The sequence below is a fragment of the Aegilops tauschii genome, chromosome 6, assembly GCF_002575655.3.
Source record: "Aegilops tauschii subsp. strangulata cultivar AL8/78 chromosome 6, Aet v6.0, whole genome shotgun sequence".
In the NCBI taxonomy this organism is placed as follows: Eukaryota; Viridiplantae; Streptophyta; class Magnoliopsida; order Poales; family Poaceae; genus Aegilops; species Aegilops tauschii.
This window is the reverse complement of record NC_053040.3, coordinates 439849480-439870584: the sequence shown is the minus strand read 5'-3', so window position 1 is coordinate 439870584 and position 21105 is coordinate 439849480. Positions and strand designations below refer to the sequence as shown.

The 21105-nt window shown below is 46.7% G+C and overlaps 2 protein-coding genes and 1 pseudogene across 2 annotated transcripts; all 3 read left to right on the top strand.

The window, feature by feature from the left end:
* The first annotated feature begins 1867 nt into the window (after nt 1-1867).
* Nucleotides 1868-3970, top strand: LOC109770328 (1-aminocyclopropane-1-carboxylate oxidase 1). The gene is made up of 3 exons (XM_040392848.3): nt 1868-2202; nt 2329-2558; nt 3209-3970. The coding sequence occupies exons 1-3, from the start codon at nt 2071-2073 to the stop codon at nt 3840-3842; spliced, it is 996 nt and encodes a 331-aa protein (XP_040248782.1). The 5' UTR covers nt 1868-2070; the 3' UTR covers nt 3843-3970.
* Nucleotides 3971-14181: 10211 nt separating this feature from the next.
* On the top strand, nt 14182-14820 carry LOC141026157 (uncharacterized). Its single transcript, XM_073502136.1, has 2 exons — nt 14182-14521; nt 14660-14820. The coding sequence occupies exons 1-2, from the start codon at nt 14182-14184 to the stop codon at nt 14818-14820; spliced, it is 501 nt and encodes a 166-aa protein (XP_073358237.1).
* A 1502-nt stretch (nt 14821-16322) lies between these two features.
* On the top strand, nt 16323-18023 carry LOC120965912 (uncharacterized protein At1g66480-like; annotated as a pseudogene).
* The last annotated feature ends 3082 nt before the right edge of the window (nt 18024-21105 follow it).

Here is a 21105-nt window from a genome sequence, read left to right as displayed (position 1 = left end):
GGATGCTCTTGGCTCCAAAGACGGCTCTCGGCGACCAGATTGTCTGCTTCATGTTTGCACGACTTTCAGTTAGTATGGTTGTGTCCACGTCCGAATTGTGTGCACTTGAACATCTTCGTTGTGTCAACAACTGTTCGGGGGTAGATCTTCTTTACTTTTTTCTCTGCTTGTCTTCGGTTTAGTATGACTTTGCTTTTTTATCGACGTTATACTTTTGTCTGTGTGCATTACTATTGGCTGTGTGCATTATAGTAGTGCAAAGGTCGGATATGTACTCATCATGTTTTGTATCCTCTTAATGATCCATTTTGAGTGAATAAAAATGTCGTTTATAAAAAAAACATTTTTTGTACATGACCAAAATGTGATCCTTGTTTGGATGATACCAGTTGTGTGGCATGTCATGGTAACTATAATTCATGTTTTTAGCCAATGTTAGCAACATGTTTTTTGCCAGCTAATTTTTGGCACGGTAAACTTGGCCAGAGACCAAACACACTCCCATCCCACCGGAGGTATCCAAGTCATGTTCTCGTGGTGGGTTTCTTGGTGATGAGTAGAACTTGATCCTTCCCCCTCCCTCTACTGTTTTTTTTAGGGTGTGACTAGCTCACATCTAGATAAAATTGACTAAGTCTCATCTAAGTCGTACAACATTTGATTTTATGCAGATATTGATGGAGTTTTTTTATTTTCTTTTTCTTGTTTGGTTAACTAATAATGGTTTTTTTTTTAAAAGGAAGATATACCCCCGGCCTCTGCATCTGGGTTAACTAGTGGATGTACGAGTTATATGAGATTTTGTTAATTCTCATCTACATGAGAAGTTGTTAGTTCTCATCTAGATTAGAATTAGCAAATCTGTTTCTTTTAACCGCTCAAGACAAGTTCTCGGACAATGTCATGGGTCGTAGTGGACAAGAGAACCGAACTTTAACCCGGCCCCTACCATGAGGGAAAAAGGTGAAAGGAAAGATTACACGCACGGAGAAGGAAAAGTGATGGACACGCACACGCTGATGAGAATAGAGATCAGGCCAGGGACGATGAAGAGGAAGGCGCTAGCTCGAGCTGTCCATCCATGGGTGGATCTGGGACAGGGCCGGGGTCTGGTCGTCCAGCTGCCAAGCACCATGCAGCTTGATGCGTACAGGAGTGTTCCCATTCCCACTTTTAAGTCGACCGGCACACAGGAGTCTGGACAATAAGTGATCTACATGCCATTTAGCTACTGCTGCTGGCTGTCGCTGAGTAGGACAGACAGCGCCTATCCGGTAAACACCCGAAAGTTTGCTAGCTCTAGCTAGCCATCCATGGATAGATCACGGTACGTGCAATGTTTCAGACACAATCGACCGGTGTCCCCGGACAGCAGCAGTCAAGTGATCGATGTTAAGTTGGAGGAGTGCCATATATTTGTTGACAGCAGAACTCCACTATATGTACCCTGGGTCAGGTGCACCACGCCTAATCTTGTCATTATCAACCTGTAAAGTAAAGTAAGAGACAACTCCGTCCGTACGGCATAGAGTTCATCAATCAACACTACTTAGGTTAGGTTATTAGGTATACATGAAATAATGGCTAGCGTAGACTATCAGCCTATCACTTAGTACTTATCATACTGCTCCGTCTCCATCAGAGCATATTGATCAGCAAGAAGCGATATTCTTGGAGACAACTTAGTTAGAGTATGTATGTCGATCAGGTAAGCTACACGAAGTTGCGGCGCGCACGCACGCTGATCCGATTTGCTAACATCTCGGTTGCTTTCGTCCCCAGTTGCTTTGTACGTCCAGACAGCTTTGTTCTCCGTTCCATATTGATTGACCAAAGTAGTACTCCATAGTAATTATAATTAATTAAGTTGTGTCGTAATCTCCTACGTCCCGGCTAGGTCATTGCAGTTAGGTGGCATCCGGCGGGTCTTCTCTCTCGCGCGCCTATAAATTGGGCACTCCACACCGGCCTCAAAGCGCACACTCAACATACTCTCTGCTTCAGCTAAGCAGCACAAACACGCATACAGCGCGAGACTGAGAGAGGGAGCGAGGCATCAGATCGAGAGCTATGGCAATTCCTGCTAATGCTGCTGTCTCGTTGAACTTCCCGGTGATAAACATGGAGAAGCTTGAGACCGGGGAGAGGGGCGCGGCCATGGAGGTCATCCACGACGCCTGCAAGAACTGGGGATTCTTCGAGGTGCCACTGCCACTCACATCACACTGCTTCATTATTCTTGATATATGTATGATTTATAGAAAGCAGGCATAAGTACGATTCTTGACATGATTAACTGACCGGCGCACTTATAAATTCTGGTTGCAGCTGCTGAACCATGGCATCTCGCACAAATTGATGGACGAGGTGGAGCGGGTGAGTAAGGCGCACTACGCGGCGTGCCGGGAGGACAAGTTCAAGGAGTTCGCCGCGCGGACGCTGGAGGCCGGCGAGAAGGGCGCCGACGTGAAGGACGTGGACTGGGAGAGCACCTTCTTCGTCCGCCACCTCCCCGCCTCCAACCTCGCCGACCTGCCCGACCTCGACCACCACTACAGGTATGCACGTACGCCTGATTCCTTAGTACTCCAATTAGCTACTGCTACTTGGTCACTAACTAACTAATAATAACATAAGAGACCAAGAGATAGCACCAGATTGGACAGAATAACTAGTAGTATTAGTCGAAAAAGTACAGAGACGATTCAGGCCCTCTTTGGTTCACAAGTCCTAGGACTTTTTTTAGTCCCAACTTATAAGTTTGAAGTCCCTAAAAAGTTTCTACATGTTTGGTTATTGGGACTTATAAGTCCCTATAAGACCATATTACAACTACAAGTCCCTATAAGACTCTCCTTAAGAGTCTTATTTGATAAGTCTCAAATGCCCACTTTAAGTCCCTATAAGTCCCTTCTGTTTGGTTTAGATGGGACTTATAGGGACTTCTTTAAGTCCCTAAACCAATAAGTCCCTGAAAACAAACACCCTCTCATTTTGTACTGTCAGAAAGTCATTCCTGACACAGCAGCTCAAAAAGAAAAAATGCAGCAGATATAGTAGTGCTACTAGGATATCAACAGGAGATAAGATTGCTTGCCCACATCAGAATCCTAAATTAAGCACAGTAGTGACCAACACGATTGGAATCACTTTTTTTAGCAAGTTATTCCTGATAACAAAAGCTGCTTTTTTCGTGTCGTCGTTGCAGGCAAGTGATGAAGGAATTCGCGTCGGAGATCGAGAAGCTGGCGGAGAAGGTGCTGGACCTGCTGTGCGAGAACCTGGGTCTGGAGCAGGGCTACCTGAAGCGGGCCTTCGCCGGGTCCAGGGGCCCGACGTTCGGCACCAAGGTCAGCAGCTACCCGCCGTGCCCGCGGCCGGACATGGTGGACGGACTCCGCGCGCACACCGACGCCGGCGGCGTCATCCTGCTGTTCCAGGACGACCAGGTGAGCGGGTTGCAGCTGCTCAAGGACGGGGCATGGGTGGACGTGCCGCCCATGCGCCACGCCATCGTCGTCAACATCGGCGACCAGCTGGAGGTGATCACCAACGGGCGGTACAAGAGCGTGATGCACCGCGTGCTCACCCGCCCCGACGGCAACCGCATGTCCATCGCCTCCTTCTACAACCCCGGCGCCGACGCCATCATATTCCCGGCCCCGGCGCTCGTGGGCGCCGCCGACGCTGCTGAGAGGAACGAGGGCGAGGAGGGCACCGCCGTGTACCCGAGGTTCGTGTTCGAGGACTACATGAACCTGTACGTGCGCTACAAGTTCGAGGCCAAGGAGCCACGGTTCAAGGCCATGAAGGCAGACGCCGCGCCCATCGCCACCGCGTGATAACGCCGCGCCGATCGAGGACAAGAATATTTTGAGACGTGCTTTATTTTCTTTTGGGCGTGCCATGTATCCGGTTAGCTTTATTGCTTATCAAAAATCATGGGTAATGTATTTTCTAGTCCGACTCACAGATTCTTGTCCGAGCACTAAATTCCGGGGATTTCTCTTTTGCGGATTATGGCGTGCTGTTACGTGAAGCTAGGAGCTAGCGTTTGCATGGCGACTTTTGACACATTTACGTTTATTTTCTGTCGTCGGTCATGTAATTCTGTTGCCCATGCGCTTGCGCAATACGGGTACCGTATGGTTGAAGCCACTATATGTTTTGGTTAGGTTCAAAACAACTTTTTGTTTCTGACATGGTTGCTAGCGAGTTGATCTGCTGAGCATTCTGGTTACTGAAATTTTATGTTTTCGAAAAAAAACATGGGTAATGTTATTCAACGAATGTTCGCTGGCTGTTGATGGCAAACGAACATTTTTCGCGGCAATTGATATGTCGGCAGTATGACAACTACAAGCGAACACGGCAATTTTCACAACAAATCCATTGTCTGCCAGAATTTGCCATGTGGTTTTGAAGAAATTGTCATGTGTGCTTGAAGAAATTGCTGTAAAAGACATTCACAGATGCCATGCTACCCAGAACGCTCGCTTGCTATTGTGGTCCAAAATCGTTACATCGTTTACGAGTAAATGAAGAACATAGGTACCTCCGTCTCGGTGAATAGGGCATTCGCGTAGTTTTAGGTCAACGATTTGACTATCTAAATATGTATTATATATGACAAAAATATATATTTAGAAACTACATTCATGTAGAAATCTAGTGATATACTTTTCATGACATATAACACATATTTAATTCCTTAAATCGATGACCTAACACTAAGCGAATGACTTATTCACCTAGATGGATGTCGTATACAATATGAGTTATTAACTATGCATGCCAACAACTGAACAATTGTTGCACTTTCTTTTCACAATAAATACCAACACACAAATTCATGGCTCCGCCAATGCAATGGAAAAAATTTATTGCACCATCCTCGATGGAGCAGGTACTGATGGGATCCGACACACCTACTTTTGTCCAAAGTGACAAAACTACGTTGATCAGGTCGAATCACGTCGGCAGACAGGAGTGCTACACTAGTAGAAAAAGGGCCTATTGTCCCAGTTGGTAAGGGCCTTTTTGTCCCGTTTTTGAACCGGGACTAAAGAGTCGTTACTAATGCCCTAACCCTTTAGTCCCGGTTCTTACACGAACCGGGACAGATGGGCCTCCACGTGGCCGCTGCGGCCAGCCCAGGCCGGGGGGCCTTTGTTCCCGGTTGGTGACACCAACCGGGACCAATAGGCATCCACGCGTCAGCATTTGGCTGGAGCTGAGGTGTTTGTTTTTTTAAAGGGGCTGATTTAGGGGTTTTGGGGTTAATTTAGGTTGTTATTAGGTAGCTATTAGAGAGAAGTGTCCTCTCTTATATCTCCGTGCTTGGTTTACCAACGCTACGTATTGCTATGCCTAAACATGGCTTAGATTGAAGTGAAGGCAACATGTGGTGCATGTTGAAAGTAATACTAATCCTAACTTGATCAAGTTTGGATTGTACTGCTTTCGACATGCACCACATGCATGTTGGCTTCACTTCAATCCAATCCATGTTCATTCACCCGCTGATATATAATAACTCTTCATGCGCGCATCATGCATCATCATATATAATAACAAGTCCTACTAATCATCATCATACAACTTCTACTCGTTATTAATAACCAGTCATACGATCATCATCCTCATAGTCATCGAACCAACCCTACTTAATTGTTCTTAGCACATGATCATCAGTATTAGGTAGGACCGAAATACCCTCTTTAAGGTAAAATAGCATAAAACAATATAGACCCTGACTCTCCATTATGGAGAATGGAGATCATCCTGTCTTCAATTCTTGTGCTTCGCTTCCTTTTGCTTCCAAGAACCTCCTTGCGACTGTCCATACATTTTTTCCATTCTTTGATTTGCATGTCTCCACTTCTTTTAGAAATCCGGTATGGACAGTTGAGATTCGTAGGATGACCTGGTTGTATGTTCAAAACATCAAGCCTACCATTCTGATACATCAAATGAGGCACACAATCCTCTGGGATTATCTGTTAAAAAACATAGTAATAACTTCATAGTTAGCAATGATGTACTAGTTTTAGAAGTATGCAAAAGATGCACGGATGTCGTAATAGTAAGAAATCTTACCAGGGTATCTCCATAGTAGTTACCGTAGTTCAACACGTGCACTAGTGGCACGTATTGACCATAATGTGGAGGAGTTTTACAATAGATATTGTAATTCTCAAGATCAGTACAAAATCCTACCAGATGAGTTTTCTCATTATAAGTTAACTCAGAGCCATCGGTGTAGTAGGTTCTGTCTACCATGTTCCGCACATTGTTTGAATAATCAAAATAAGCTGTCAATGAAAATAAGCTGTCAACTATTTTGAAATGAACAATATAAATTAGCTAATAACTATGTTTGAGAAACTCACATAGCGGTAGAATTGGAGGCGTATCAACAAGGACCCAAATGTCCATATTGTCTTGCTCGATGTCAGGATCACCAAGATCCATGGTGACAAGCATACCCTCATCAAAACCATACATCTTGCAAAATGCTTCCCAATTTTTGCAACCAAAATGGGTTACGCTCTCAGAATTATACAGATTTACTTCAAAATCTATATCATGATGGGTCCTTAGGTGAATTTTCTTTGTTTCCATACTTTCATGGTCTTCAAAACCCATCCTCTCCATGACGCAGCGTCTTGCTTGGCATGGGATAAGCTAGCCGAATTGTAAAAGATGAAAAGTACACGTTGAAATAGTTGAAGTCGTGCTTAATTATGAAAAAATAACACTTGTCGTCGTTGCGTACCGTTTCAACATCGAAGGTCTCCTCCAGCTTAATACTGAAGCGCCGATCTTCGTCCAGGTGAGGCCTGTCGCACTGACCTCGGTCGTCGTGGCACCAGTCGCACTCCCCCCGGAGACTTTCGTCGTACGAATACGACATTTCCTATGTTCATAATTCAAATATTAAACGTCTACAATTAAATATATGTACTAAAAAACCTAAGTTAGATCATTATTATTCATCACGGGTTGACTATCGGTTTGTCGAGTCTTTTCTTGAAAACTCTCAGCTCACGTGGTGTATATATTCGACCGTTGGTGATGGTCGCTCCTCCATTTGTCCCCGAGTGCATTACACCAAAATGTCTAGCACACAGGAACAAAGGAGAAGCAACCCCCACGACAACAGTCGGGATTCTTCGTCCTCTCATATATATATGGTGAAACTCTACCTCACTGATTCCTCTCTGACATTTGCGACCGTCGGTGATGGTATGGTAGCTCCTCCTTTCGTTCTCGAGTGCATTACACCAAATTGTCTAGCACACGGGAACGAAGGAGAAGCTACCCCGACGACAACAGTCGGGATTCTTCGTCCTCTCATATATGGTGGAGACTCGACAGACTTACAGTCAACCCGAAATATCGTTTAATTATCTTTCTAAAAGAGGATTTGGCTAGTCTCACCTCGATGTCGGAGGGGGCGGTGACGGGGACGACGGCGGGGATGATGGAGGGGCCGGGGGCTCCTAGATTTCTGCGAAAACAAAATCCCTATAAGCTATCAACTAATCATATGCATACGCCTTGCATAGTGCTCTCCAATTTTAGCATTCAAAGTAGGAGTAGTTTTCCACTTTGAGCATTCAATAAGCAAAATCAAATCACAAAATAAAGTAGTATTCAAATTAGGATGCATTCAATTATAAGCAAAACTACATCATCTCCATGCGTCCTTACATCGTCGAATATTATCACTAATACACCTCGAATACTATCATACATATAGCATCGCTAGTACAGCTAGAACAGTAGTGCCCGACGGGTATTGGCGCGGGCGGTGGACACCCAAAGGGACGGAACCATCACAGGATCATAGCTCCAGTGAGATCCCTGAAGAACCTGCCAGGTATAGTCGAACCTGCCCTTCAACGCAACCATGTAGCGACGGACGTGCTGGTCCTCCTCGTTGACACGGTGACGTACCACCTCCGCGGTGTCCGGAAGCCTCGGCACCGTCACTGGCCCATGCGACCGCCACCAAACAAGGATCGGGTTAACGACGGGCTGGCTCCTCACCAACCTACGCCCACCGGAAAGTAGCACCTCCCAAAACCAGCCCGGCGAAGCCCAGTCCCGGACATGGCCCCTCTGATCAAGCCGACCTCCTCCGCCGAGTCGACGACGAGGATGCAGGATGGGCATCGTCGACGTCGATGCGGGATTAATTGCTTGAACTTAAAAAATAAACTAGTTCTATTAATTTTCTTGATAAAATAAAGTAGTTCAACTAGTTCAACTACTAAGCACTTACTATAAATAAATAAAATAAAGTAGTTCTTACTAAAAATAAAGTACTTCTATATATAGTAAAATAAAGTAGTTTTATTAAATCAACTAGTTCAACTACTAATTAAGCACTTACTATAAATAAAATAAAGTAGTACTTACTAAAATAAACTACTTCTATAGTAAAATAAAGTAGTTTTATTAAATCAACTAGTTCAACTACTAAGCACTTACTAAAAATAAACTTGTTTAACTAGTTCTATTATATTTAACTAGTTCAACACAATTTTTTTCTAAATATGAACATATATATACATAAATTGACAAAAAAACATCTAATTCAACTAATCTAAAATACATGAAAAAACATCTAATTCAACTAATCTAACTAATTTTATTAAACACGTACTACTATATATACATGGAAAAAATACATATACAAAAAAAATGAAAAAAAAAGGATTCGGGACGGCGGCGGCTCACAGCGGGGCCGGCCGGCTAGGGCGACGGCGGGGGCGGCGACGGTGGGGGCGGCAGACGGCGTCGGCGTGCAGAGGATCCGGGCGGGCGCGCGGAACAGGGCACGGGCGACGGCGACGGCATGGGCGGCGGACGGCCGGCGTGGGCACCGGGGCGGGGGCGGGGCGACGGCGACGGCGGGGGCGGCGGACGGCGACGGCGTCGGCGTGGGCGACGGCGACGGCGTCCGGCAGCCTGGTGGCGTCCTCTCCGCGCGCGTCGTCGGGGGGGGGGGAACTGCAAGATGCAAAACAAAAATTTCACAAGTGTGCCTTATATACATGAAGCTTTAGTCCCGGTTCTTGTCACGGACCGGGAGAAATGCACCTCTTTGGTCCTGGCTGGTACCACCAACCGGGACCAAAGGCCTCTTTTCAGCAGCCCAAAGGGAAGCAGAGGGCTTTGGTCCCGGTTGGTTGCACCAACCGGGACTAAAGGGTGGGCATTGGTACCGGTTAGTGCCACGAACCGGGACCAAAGGTGGGCATTGGTCCCGGTTCGTGGCACCAACCGGGACCAATGTCCTGCGCCTGCCAAAGCCGCGGTGCGGTGGGATTTTTAGTCCCACCTCGCTAGCTGAGGAGCGGCATGACCTGTTTATAAGCCCTGCCCCGCCATCTCCATTGAACTCCTCTAAACTGCAGGCCTCTGGGCCTAATCTTGCACTGCTATGCCTGTGGGCCTGCTGGGCCTTCTGCGGGCCTGAATCCTGGCCCATGGATGGGTTTCTAGTCGTATTCAAGCCGTGGTGGCCCAGTAGGTGGCATTTTTTTATTTTTTCCAAGTTATTTTGTTTTCTTTTTTCTTTATTTATTTTCTTTTGTTTCTACTTACAACAAAATACTTATTTATTTTATTTTATTTTGTTTCTAATTACTTATTTATTTTACTTTATGATAATTCTTTTTGCTATTAATGTTTCTATCAAAAAAAGTTTGTTATGAAAATTATTTTTGCTTTTAATGATTTTGAACAGAAAATACTTCGATAATTTTAGTTGCATCAATTTTATATGATTTTAGTTTCAATAATACTAGAGGTTTCTTATAATGTTTTGAACAGAAAATATTTTGTTAATTTTAGTTTCGTAAATTTTATTAAATTTTATTTTGTTTTGTTTCTACTTATATATTTCAATAATCCTGACTTTTTGTGTGTTCAAAATGCACCATTCAAAGCCACATCATCATTTTTCAATCCTTTCTGACTTCATTTGTTATTTATCATGCATTTACTAATTATTTTGAGCTATAAGACCCTAAAATTGAAAAGCATTTCAAATGAACTCTGAAAATTAACAAAATGGTTGTCCTGGCAAAAGGTGGATGCACTTCGTGAACAAAATGAACAATCTCTTTCGAAGTATCAGAGTTTCAGACGAAAACTCATCTGTTACAAATTGATTTCATTTTCTCGAACTTATTTGAACTCCTGACTTTTTGTGTGTTCAAAATGAACCATTCAAAGCAAAGACTGATTTTGAATGGTGCATATTCAACACACAAAAAGTCTGTAAAGATCGCCAACCCCAACATAAAAAAATGAGCATAAATGCGCCTATAGAGAAAATTCAACCTAAATTCGTAATAAATTTCTATGAATTTCAGAGAAACTCACTATGAATTTAGGTCAAATTCCCTGTATAAGGGCATCTATTTTCATTTTGAGAGGAGCTCAACAAGGCAGAGAGGGACGGGCTTATAAACCGGTGTGAGCGTCCTTCGGTTGGTGAGGTGGGACTAAACTGTGGCCGCAACAAGGACCAATCCTTTAGTCCCGGTTTGTGGCACAAACCGGGACTAGTGGTCATGGGTCAGGGGCGAGGCGCATTGGTCCCGGTTCGTGCATTGAACCGGGACCAAAAGTGCTAAGTACTATGCAACTGTAGGAAACTAGTTGATGCATCATGATCATATACGATCGAGTAGAATGAGTGGTGTGTCGTGATTAGTATGTGCGTACTTCTCGAGGCGTGCGGTTAGTACAAAGCGAGCTTCAGTACACCTACATAAAAAATTCTTATGTAACTTACGATCGAGTTGACTTGGCCTAGTTTGGTTGGAAGAAAGAAAAGGCCCACGCCCACGCGCGGGCCTCATTCGGTTTGAAGGATTTTCACGGGAAAAACATAGGAACAAAGACCGAAGAGGAAAATTTTCTATAGATGCATTCGGTTTGTAGGAAACACGTATGAAAATTTCATAGGAATGCTATTCATTTCCTGTGTTTTTGGAGAAATCTACACACCCACTCAAAGCTTATTTTATTCATATGAACGAGGCAAGACAATTTCTTAGGATGACACGTGTCATCCTATCAACTTCCTCTACTATTTCTAAATCCTACATTTTGGTTTCCTCCAAACCAAATGAGGCCCAGGAAGGAACCGTAGGTTTACGTAGATCTACCATTTTTGGTACAAAGCACATTGTCTTATTATTCTTCTTTTTCTTGTTTTATATCTTGCTTGTTATGCACATGGTAAATAACTACGAGAATATATTAATACCGCGAAGATACCAATTACACCGGGCCTCTGCAATAACGTAATGTCGTAAAGATATTACGGATGCACGCAACCAAAAGACAAAAAGAAGAAGAAGCAGAAGAAAAAAAGACTACAGTAATCAATTCCTTGTAGCTGCAGCACAAACCACCACCTAGACAACATTCGGAGTCCAAATTCTCCAAAAGTGATGCCTCCAAGAAGGAAACAATACACAAGCACCGTCATCGCTCAATCCTAGATCTTAGATTTTCACCCTGGAGAAGATCCTCGCTCTCAAAATCATGCCTTCAACAAGGTCACTGCAAGGCACAACCAATTAAGGCCAGACCTTGGTTTTTACCCTGAAAGCTAAAACTATGTACTCCGCCTATGCTGCCGCACCCACTTGCCGATACAGCTACTACGAGTCAAGAATGATCAAGCAAAGTCCTCATCGCCACCAAGACTCAATTCGCCATTACTAGGCCTCGGATCTCAGCCACCATGATGTTCTCCGCCACTATCTTCATCATGGAAATTGAAATACCAAAATGTCTCATAATGTCACCGGACAACGAAGATTCGCGTCACGCCGTCCTGAAGCCACACAGGCTGAAATAGGGGTGCACACAATTAGGGATGAAAATAGAGTGGAAAGTTTCCGCTTTTCCAGAGGAAAAATGGAAACGGGGAGGAAATATGAAAGCAGAAATGGAAATTTGCAACACGGAAATGGAAATGGAAATTTTAATGTGGAAACGGAAACAAAAACGGAACGGTGTTTTCCGGTGAAACACACGTGGAAACGGAACTTTCTGTTTCCGTTTATATGGAATTTCCGTTTCTACTATATATAGGCCCCCATGGCTACTTTGTAGCTCAACTACCAAACAACACGCAATGACACAATGAGTAGAACGAGCAAAATGAATCATTTGACTACCAACTTTTACTACCACACACATACTCAGCTAGCCCTATACGGAATTGTCATGTACTACTACAATAGTACCAAATGTTACCAACACAACCATATTATTTTGTAGCCATGTTAACAATTTCATCAATTTGTTTGTTTTTTGTTTGTATTTCTCCATGATTCAAGGGGGCTTTAAGTTTCGGTCAACACACAGTTTTGTTTCCGTGTCCGCTCTGTATTCGCTTCGGGTTTGTTTCCGGTAGTATTTGTTTCCGTATTTGTTTCTGGGGTTTCTGTATTCGTTTCCGCTTCCGCAAAAAAAATATGAAAACAAATATGGCAGCACCCAGTTCCGTCCGTTTCCGTGCCGTTTTCATCCCTACACACAATCGAATCCCATCCGATCCAAAAATCTAAAGGCGCCAAGCACCCAATAGAAATCTCCGACGGAGTCTTCCGAAACTCAAGTTGAACACACCGTCTTGCCGCAAGAAGAACCCTAAGACCGCCGACGCAGGGGAGCAGATCCGCCATCAATCCGTTGACTGTAGCGTCACCGGCTGGCCCTCGTCAGAGAAAGGCCAGCACCTCATCGCCGTGGACCACTTCGTAGCAGAGAGCGGAAGATCTGAGCGGTAAACATATACACAATAGAAATGGCGCACAGGTAAATTCTTGTGTCCCGAAAAAAGAAGAATGCATCCGTTCCGAAAAAAGAAGAAGAATCACTGTGGTTCTTGTGGTATATTCGACTGCATCTAAATTCACGTTTCGACTGGAAGACGGGAACCAGCTAAACGTGCGCAAGGCATGCATGATATTGTATGCAGGCATGGCCGCCCGTCGTGCACATGAACGCCACAGTACCCCGTGACGAAAGGACACTGTATCGATCATATCCGTACCACCGTAATCTCACTCACTCCATCATGCATGGGTCATGGGTGTGTCCATGTACTTGGATCGCGCCCCTGCATGTCACATGGCCACTGGGTGCGTTCGTGTGAGGGCTGCAGTGCTAGGCTTACGGTAAGACCACATGCTAGGCTACAGTACGTACGTAGTGCGCGACCACATGCCAGGCTACAGTACGTACTCCTACTTAGGCCAACTCCACCGCGCGACCCCATCTTGTTCGGGTGCGTCCGTTTGGGATAAAACGGACGAATAGCGCAGCCCGACGCGCGGCCTCAAACAGACAAATGTCCGGATTTCGTCCGTTTTCGACCCATCCCCGGAACAAACTTGCACTCGGTTTGGGGTGAAACGGACGCGCGCGGACGGCCTCGACGCACGCCCTTGTCCCCCCCCCCCCCCCCCCCCCCCCGTGGCCCGCCTGTCGGGGACACTAGCAGTCCATCCGCTCCCAACTCTTCCACCCTCTCTTCCCGCCCCGCCCCGCCGCCGGCGCCGCCGCTATTCTCCAGCTGCCTCCTCACTGCGCAGCCCCCGGCCGTTCATACCAAATCACGTCTCGACATGGCCGCCACCACGCCCGCGCTTTCGCCGTAGTTTTGGCCGTCGATCGGAGGAGGTTTGGCCGTCGCCGTCTTTGCCGGTGGCAGAGGGGACACGATCGCCCGCGACGTACCACGGCAGCCGCGACAGCTTCCGACAAGAGCTCCAGAGCGGCCAGTAGCCGGCCGGCAACCACCCCTGGTGCGTCGAGGTGATCATCGCGGCCTCTTCGCCACCACGACCGCATGGTGTTCGACATTTTGCCCACAAAGGTATGGACAATGGAGACGAGTTTTTCTTCGATCACTTCCTTTGTTCATCGGATGATTCGTCGTCGGATGATGATCTTGTGGTGGCTGCACTGGTCGTTCACGACCACATTCAACGGCAGCTTCCTCGGTAAAGGGGGTCAGTCCCTGGCCGTGCTCCCAACCTGAACCGCAACAGGGAGAGAGGCCACGCCCTGCTCTATGCCGATTACTTTGCGAACACCCCGCTTTTCAAGCCGGATAAATTTCGTCGCCGTTTTCGTATGGCAAGGCATCTGTTCAATCGTATCCGAGAGGGAGTGGTTGCTCATGACCCATACTTCGAGTGCAAGACGGATGCCCTTGGCAAGCTTGGATTCTCCTCTTACCAGAAATGCACCGCGGGCATCCGCATGCTTGCATATGGAATTCCAGGCGATCTGGTGGATGAGTATGTGCGTATGAGTGAGACAACATGTCTGATGCCAATGTACAAGTTCTGCCAGGCTGTGATCGAGGTGTTTGGCCCAGAGTACTTGAGGCAGCCAACTGCCGCTGATACAGAGAGACTGTTGGCGACCAACGCAGCTAGAGGCTTTCCAGGCATGCTTGGCAGCATAGATTGTATGCACTGGGAGTGTAAGAACTGTCCATTTGCTTGGCAGGGCCAGTACAAGGGGCATGTCAAGGCGTGCACTGTCATACTAGAAGCGGTGGCTTCGCAGGATCTTTGGATATGGCATTCTTTCTTCGGCATGGCAGGTTCTCACAATGATATCAACGTGCTGCAGCATTCTCCAGTCTTCGCAAGGCTTGCAGAAGGCCACTCCTCACCTGTCAACTTTGAGATCAACGGCCACCAGTACAACAAGGGATACTATCTAGCTGATGGTATATATATCCTCAGTGGTCAACTTTTGTGAAGACAATCTCGAAACCCCAAGGTGAGAAGAGAAAGAGATTTGCCCAAATGCAAGAGAGTGCTAGAAAGTATGTGGAACGTGCTTTTGGTGTGCTTTAATCCTGGTGGGGTATCGTTCGAAACCCTGCACTATCATGGGATGAAAGGAAGCTTTGGGAGGTGATGACTGCTTGTGTGATCATGCACAACATGATCGTCGAGGACGAGCGTGATGAGAGTATCTTTGACCAAGGATTTGATTATCAAGGTGAAAATATTGAGCCCCTGCACCAAGACCCGGCCACATTTGAACAGTTTGTCCAATTCCACCGTGAGATGCGTGATTGGCACACTCATTTGAATCTTCAAAATGACTTGGTTGAGCACGTGTGGGATCACATTGGCAACCAATAGATATATTGATTCATTTTATGTTCAGTCAAGACAATTTCGATTTGGTTGTAAAACTATTTTATTAAAGAAAATTTCAATTGGGTTGTAAAACTATTTTAATTTTCAGACAAATATTTGGACGTGCAAACTAGTTTTGATGAAAATATGGGCATTTTTTGGCCCTGACGGACAGGATGGGGCAAACGGATGCGGCAGCGCGCTGGGCGCACGGCCACCGCATCCCAGGACATGCCCGAACACGACCCCATTGCCCTATCCAAACGGACAGAAACCGGACAAAACGAACGTCCGTTTGGGGTCGCGCGGTGGAGTTGGCCTTAGTAGAGCCATTGCTCCTCGTAGTGTCCCTGCTCTCGTATCTTACTAGCATAGCCCGCGCGGCGGCACGCCGCGCCCATTGATACGGTGTGGTCGTATGGATTGAGTTTACTATTTATAATTAATATTATCAATTTAAGATAGCAGATCATTGTACGTAAAAAAATGTGGACTTAGGAAAATAAGTAGGAAGAAATGAATTTATTGGCATCATGCATGTTGGATGTTGCTAAAGAGCGAAACACATGCCCATACATCTGTTGATAGGGATCATCTATTCTTGCCAAACATGGCACGACTCTACTGCAGTAAGATGAAAGAAACATTGATTATTATTGCTTGATTAGATCATCCATAGTCTCCCGCAGGATTAATGCCCATGATGAAGTGATAAAGAGCTTTTGCGAATTGTTGCCTCCGGCCCACAGGTGGCTTGGCGCCTTGTGTATGTAATAATAGGATCTTTACTATGTGGGCGCTAGGGGTACATGTAGAGCGGTATCACATCGAAGAAGTTCTCACATATTTTTGCTAGAATTCTTGTTAACTTGTTTTGCAAATTCATTCTGGTAGGTGGTTACCTGTTGGCGTGTCATGTTAAACTGCCGTGTTCTTGTTCGTGCCTTTCCCTGTGATGTAAGGAGTTTCTCTTCTGCCACTTCCAAGTACATAATAGTTATGGTCGTTGATGGTGATTTTGTGGTGACTCCAGATGTGCTCCCTGCAGGGCCAACTTGAACAGCCTTAAATCAGCTAATCGGAAAAAGGCCATATCCTCACTTATATCGCTTGTATCCTGGGAGGTTTGCAAAGAGAGAAATGCGAGGGTGTTCCAGAAGAAATCTTCTATGCCAACAACCGTGTTCGCGGGCATCAAAGTAGAGGCCCAAAATTGGGTCTTGGTCGGGGCTAAACACTTGGGATCATTGATGCCGCGAGAGTAGCTCTGTTTTCTTTCATTTGTGGAGGAGTAATGACCCTCTTGTGACCTGGTTACTCTCTTCTTCTTTATTAATGAGATGAGGCAAAGCTTTTGCCTCCGTTTAAAAAAAAATCAGCTAATTGGATATGAACACGTGCATAGTTTGGAAAAATAGGGGATATACGCTTCATGGGTGGCTGCAACGATTATTATTAGATTCGGGACATTCCTTCTGATTGTACATGGGTTGCATGGTTGCTGTCTGATTTGCCTACGTCCTTGGCAGTGTTCTGTTTGGCTTTTATCTCTGCATGCATGCGGTGGTCTGCTTCCTTTGCTGTTTGGATTACACTTTGCATGCGGTGGTCTTGTTCTTCGCCCGTTGGTTTGCTTTAAAAAATTGGTTTGCATGTGTTGGTCAAAGATTGTTTGCATGTCGAGAGAGAGGCCCTAGTTAAGAACGCGGTGCTTATGCGTATCATCTACTCATCTTGTCGACCAAACAAAAGAAAAAACATCATACACTGCTAGTGATACAACGCTAACAATCTGCATACGGTCACCATTAATGGTAAAATCTAGTATGTAAGCCAAAAAAAAAATCACCGGAAGAGAAAGACCCCAGCTAAGAGCACATTATTATCTGCGTACTCACCTTGACAAAACAAAAAAATTTAGCTGATGGGATTTGTGTGAGTAGTGCATGAAACTTTTCCGTTCTAGTCTAGTAATCCTGCTAAATAGATCAGAAAGAAGGCGTCTGGGAAAATCAATAACACTTTGCGGGCGGTAGCTTGCTTCGGCCATGGAGTCCTGAGCCATAGGTCGCAGTGCACGCGCTTCGGCCATGGAGTCCTGAGCCAGCGCACAGACAGAATAGCTTCTTCGGGAATGGAGGTCGGCTAGCTAAGCCTTCCACTAACCAGACCCTTTTTCGCTCGCCCGTTTTAAATTCCCACACCCCACACGCACGAACACCGCAAAGAGCAATGCGCGAGCCAAACGAACGCCCTGCCTCACCTCACCTCACACACCACCAAGGGAAGGGAAGAAGAGAGAAGGCGTCGAAAGACAACAAAGAACACAGACGCCGCCGGGAGGAAAGCGTGGCGTGGGAGGAAGGAGCAGCAGCCTGTAGGCAATGGGCAACAGCGTCGGCGGCCGGCGTAATGGCGCCAAGGAGACACAACTGGACGGCACCGCCTTCCGCCGGCGTACACGGGCGCGATGCTGCGCAACCACCCGGGCTTCCAGCTGCTCGAGTCCGAGCAGGTCAAGCAGCTCGGCGTCCGCGCACACCCGCTCGAGCACGACGTGCTGCTCCGGCCAGGGCGGCACTACTTCCTCGTCGCGCTGCCCCGGCCCACCGTGCCCCCGCGCGGCGCGTGGTCCGGCGCACTCCATGTTGACGGCGAGAGAAGTCGCTCATGTTTACGCGCCGCTCCACCTCCGGCGACCGACCTCTCCTGCCAAACTGCGCCGGCCTCCCCGCTCTCCGCCGCCTCCGAGGGCGGGCCAGTTCAGCCCTGGATGCGCCTGAAGAGGTAGAATCCAGGCGTCAAGGAGCCGCGCGGGAAGGCGAGCGAGGAGGCCTGTGCAGGTCCATTGATTGCACGCTCAGCGGCCTATTTATAGCCGAAGAATGGCTCCAGAAATTTCGCAGCAAGCAGCGTCGAGAAACATCGAGGACGAACGATTTTAGTGGCGATGGACTTCCATATCACACGCAAATCTGCATGCAAACACGTGGTCCCATCACGTGTCCGGTCCACATGCAGCAGCCAACAAATCAGGATCTCAACTAAAGAAGGCAGTGCATGCAACCACAACTCTACACATGCACGTAACGAACTCGTCCACCCCGACAGGATCGTGGGCAAAATCGCTATGCACACCCAACGAAAAACAAATCACGTTCAAAAAATTTAGGCTGGGAAACTAAACTCACAGTGAATTTCTACACCCCCCATCCCAAACAAAATACACGTGCCTGCGAGCCACACACTTTGAAGTCACTTTCAAACAAGTGGTGAAACCTGGAAGGGTAAACTTCGTTAGATATAGTGGCTTGGTTATCCAGAGCCCTCCTCGTGGGGAACGGCCCTACTGCTGCACGCCAACGGCGCATGGGCCGCAGATCCACCATCAAAACGGCGCATGGCTCTTGTCTCCTCGGCCGTCTCTCTTCCAACTTTCCCGGAGGATGGATGGATGACAGTGGTATGGAAGCGATGATTGATTTCCCAAAAAAGGAGATGCCGAGAAAGTTAGGCTGGTTGGTGCAGGGATTAGATGATGAGACTGCTCAAATATATACTCTATATCGTTTGGTTCAGATTTTATTTTGAGATTTTTTTTCTTTTGAAGTTGCAGATGTGCATGGGAAATGTTGAGGAGATTTGCGGGACCAAAGCGGGCATATATGGTACTAATGCATGTAGTCCCTGACCCAGTCATGTCCAACCAATCATTTGTTGCGAGTGTGTTTATAAGAAGCATTCATATGTCTATTGGTGCAGAAAGCCAAATTGTACGGTCGTCCTCAGATACTTAACTACTTTCTCGATTCCTATCTGGAATTCCCGCCAAGAAGTTAACAGGAGCACACATATGCAAATATTATCTGCATGCGTCTGCAAGAAAGCAAAGTTATTCGATCACTACCATAACATGCAGGTGTTGGCATGCATTTGCCACACAGCTAACACAATACTAGATGAAGCTGCCGGGCTTGTTCACAAGAGGAACAATTGATCTTATCCGGAGGGAATCGCGGCTAGGGCTAGCATTCTGCTTTTGTAAAGCGATCTGTTATAGAAACAGGAGATTTTTATTTTTTATTTAGAAAAGAAGGACGACCCTGGGCCTCTGCATCTCGACGATGCATGCAATCACTTTATTAATTATTCACACAAGACCTTATAAAGTCATACAACAGGTCACCGTTTAGACAACATCTGTCGCTACTCCTATCCAGTTGATGTAGGGATGCCGATAGTCTGCGCCTAATACCAAACAAACCTCGCAGCCAAAGTTAATATCTAAGACCTGAGGTCCCAACCAGGACGTCTGCCGGGTATAGGGCACCCACCAGTCCAGCGCACTCCTCAACCAGGACGCCTGCCGGGTATGAGGCCGCCGCAGCCACCTGCCACCAATCTATCTTCAGTGCTGCACTGCTGCATTTACCTTGCCCGGTCTAGCTGTCGTCGACGCCACCACGACACCAGACAACGCCACCATCCCGCGCTCGTCCATCATCACACGCCCACCGGCGAGACCCCGCTGCTCCATGCCGCTGAGACCCGCCGTTGTCGACGCGCCAGATGCCACGCCGCTCCTCCGACGCGAAACACCACCTGTTGCCACTGGTCCCATCCCCTCCGCCTGCAGTTCCTCAAACCGAGCACCCAAACGCCCCAGACGGCGCCTCCAAGAAGGGTACGACACACACAGTGCCGCCGCCGCCCAATCTAAGGAGATTTAGGGTTTTCAACCGGGCATGGGATCGGGGTGGAGGGCAAGGACCTCGACGGCGCCTGCAAGGAGGAGAACGGCGACCCTGGTCGTCTCCACCGTCGGGATGAATGAGTCATTCAGAGTTTCCTCCGGTCCGATGTCACCTCTACCAGCCCCCGCGAACACTAGTGCAGAACCGGGCTTTAGCGCCGGTTCGTAAGGGCCTTTAGTGCCGGTTCTGCAACCGGCACTAAAGACTGGAGACTAAAGCCCCCCCCCCCCCTTACTACCGGTTCGGCACGAACAGGCGCTAAAGTGCCACCACGTGGCACGAGCCAGGCCCGGGTGCTGGTAGACCATTAGTACCGGTTGGTAGCACCAACCGGTACTAAATGTTGCGGGGGGGGGGGGGGGGGTTTGGTTTTAATTTTAATTTTTCCATTAATTTTGTGTTTTCCATTTAATTCTTTTTTTTGCTGGTATTTTACGATACTACATATTGTACACGTTATGCATATATATAAATCGTAGAACCGATCATATATATATAATCGAATGTCTCACAACCACCATTAATTATTCACACATACACATGTATATATTTACAATTTCTCCTACATGTTGCCTTGGTGCCTTCGGAGCACGATGACAAGTGGTTCATGGGGGCGGTAGCGGGTAATAGTATTCTCCTTTGGGATCTATGACCTGGTCGAGCAAAAATCCCACTATTTCTCTTGAAGTGCTCGTATGCGCTCTATTGGTAGGAGCTGGTCCCGCACATCTTTGAACTGTTAAGAAGGAGATCAATATGCATGTGTATTAGTTGTGCGACTAGATATCGACAATCATGTAAGATTTGTGAATAGTATTCTGGCAAATGTACCCAGTCCTGTCTATCAGATCTGCTCCTTTCGGACGTCATCATGCGAATGTTCTCGCAAACGTAGTATGCACACACTTCAGTCCCCGGCGCCTGCTTTAGGGCCTTTACGAGAATAGAATTTAATCAGATAATAATTAATCAAGCATGTTAATTAATTAATGGTATTAAAACAAGAATTAAAGAGATGGTAGCTAGCTAGCTAGTACTACTTAATTACTTACCTTGGGTCGATACTAACATAGCTTTTGTCGCCATTTTCCTGGAGTCACCTTGATGTACTTTGCCCAAGCCCTGCCCGCCGACAAAGAAAA

Excerpts from the sequence above, each read along its gene's own strand:
- LOC109770328 (XM_040392848.3), top strand. The coding sequence starts at position 2,071 with ATGGCAATTCCTGCTAATGCTGCTGTCTCGTTGAACTTCCCGGTGATA. Across the intron at positions 2,203-2,328 it reads AGAACTGGGGATTCTTCGAG|CTGCTGAACCATGGCATCTC; the intron begins GTGCCACTGCCA and ends TTCTGGTTGCAG. Across the intron at positions 2,559-3,208 it reads GACCTCGACCACCACTACAG|GCAAGTGATGAAGGAATTCG; the intron begins GTATGCACGTAC and ends TCGTCGTTGCAG.
- LOC141026157 (XM_073502136.1), top strand. The coding sequence starts at position 14,182 with ATGGCAAGGCATCTGTTCAATCGTATCCGAGAGGGAGTGGTTGCTCAT. Across the intron at positions 14,522-14,659 it reads CATGCTTGGCAGCATAGATT|GTTCTCACAATGATATCAAC; the intron begins GTATGCACTGGG and ends TCGGCATGGCAG.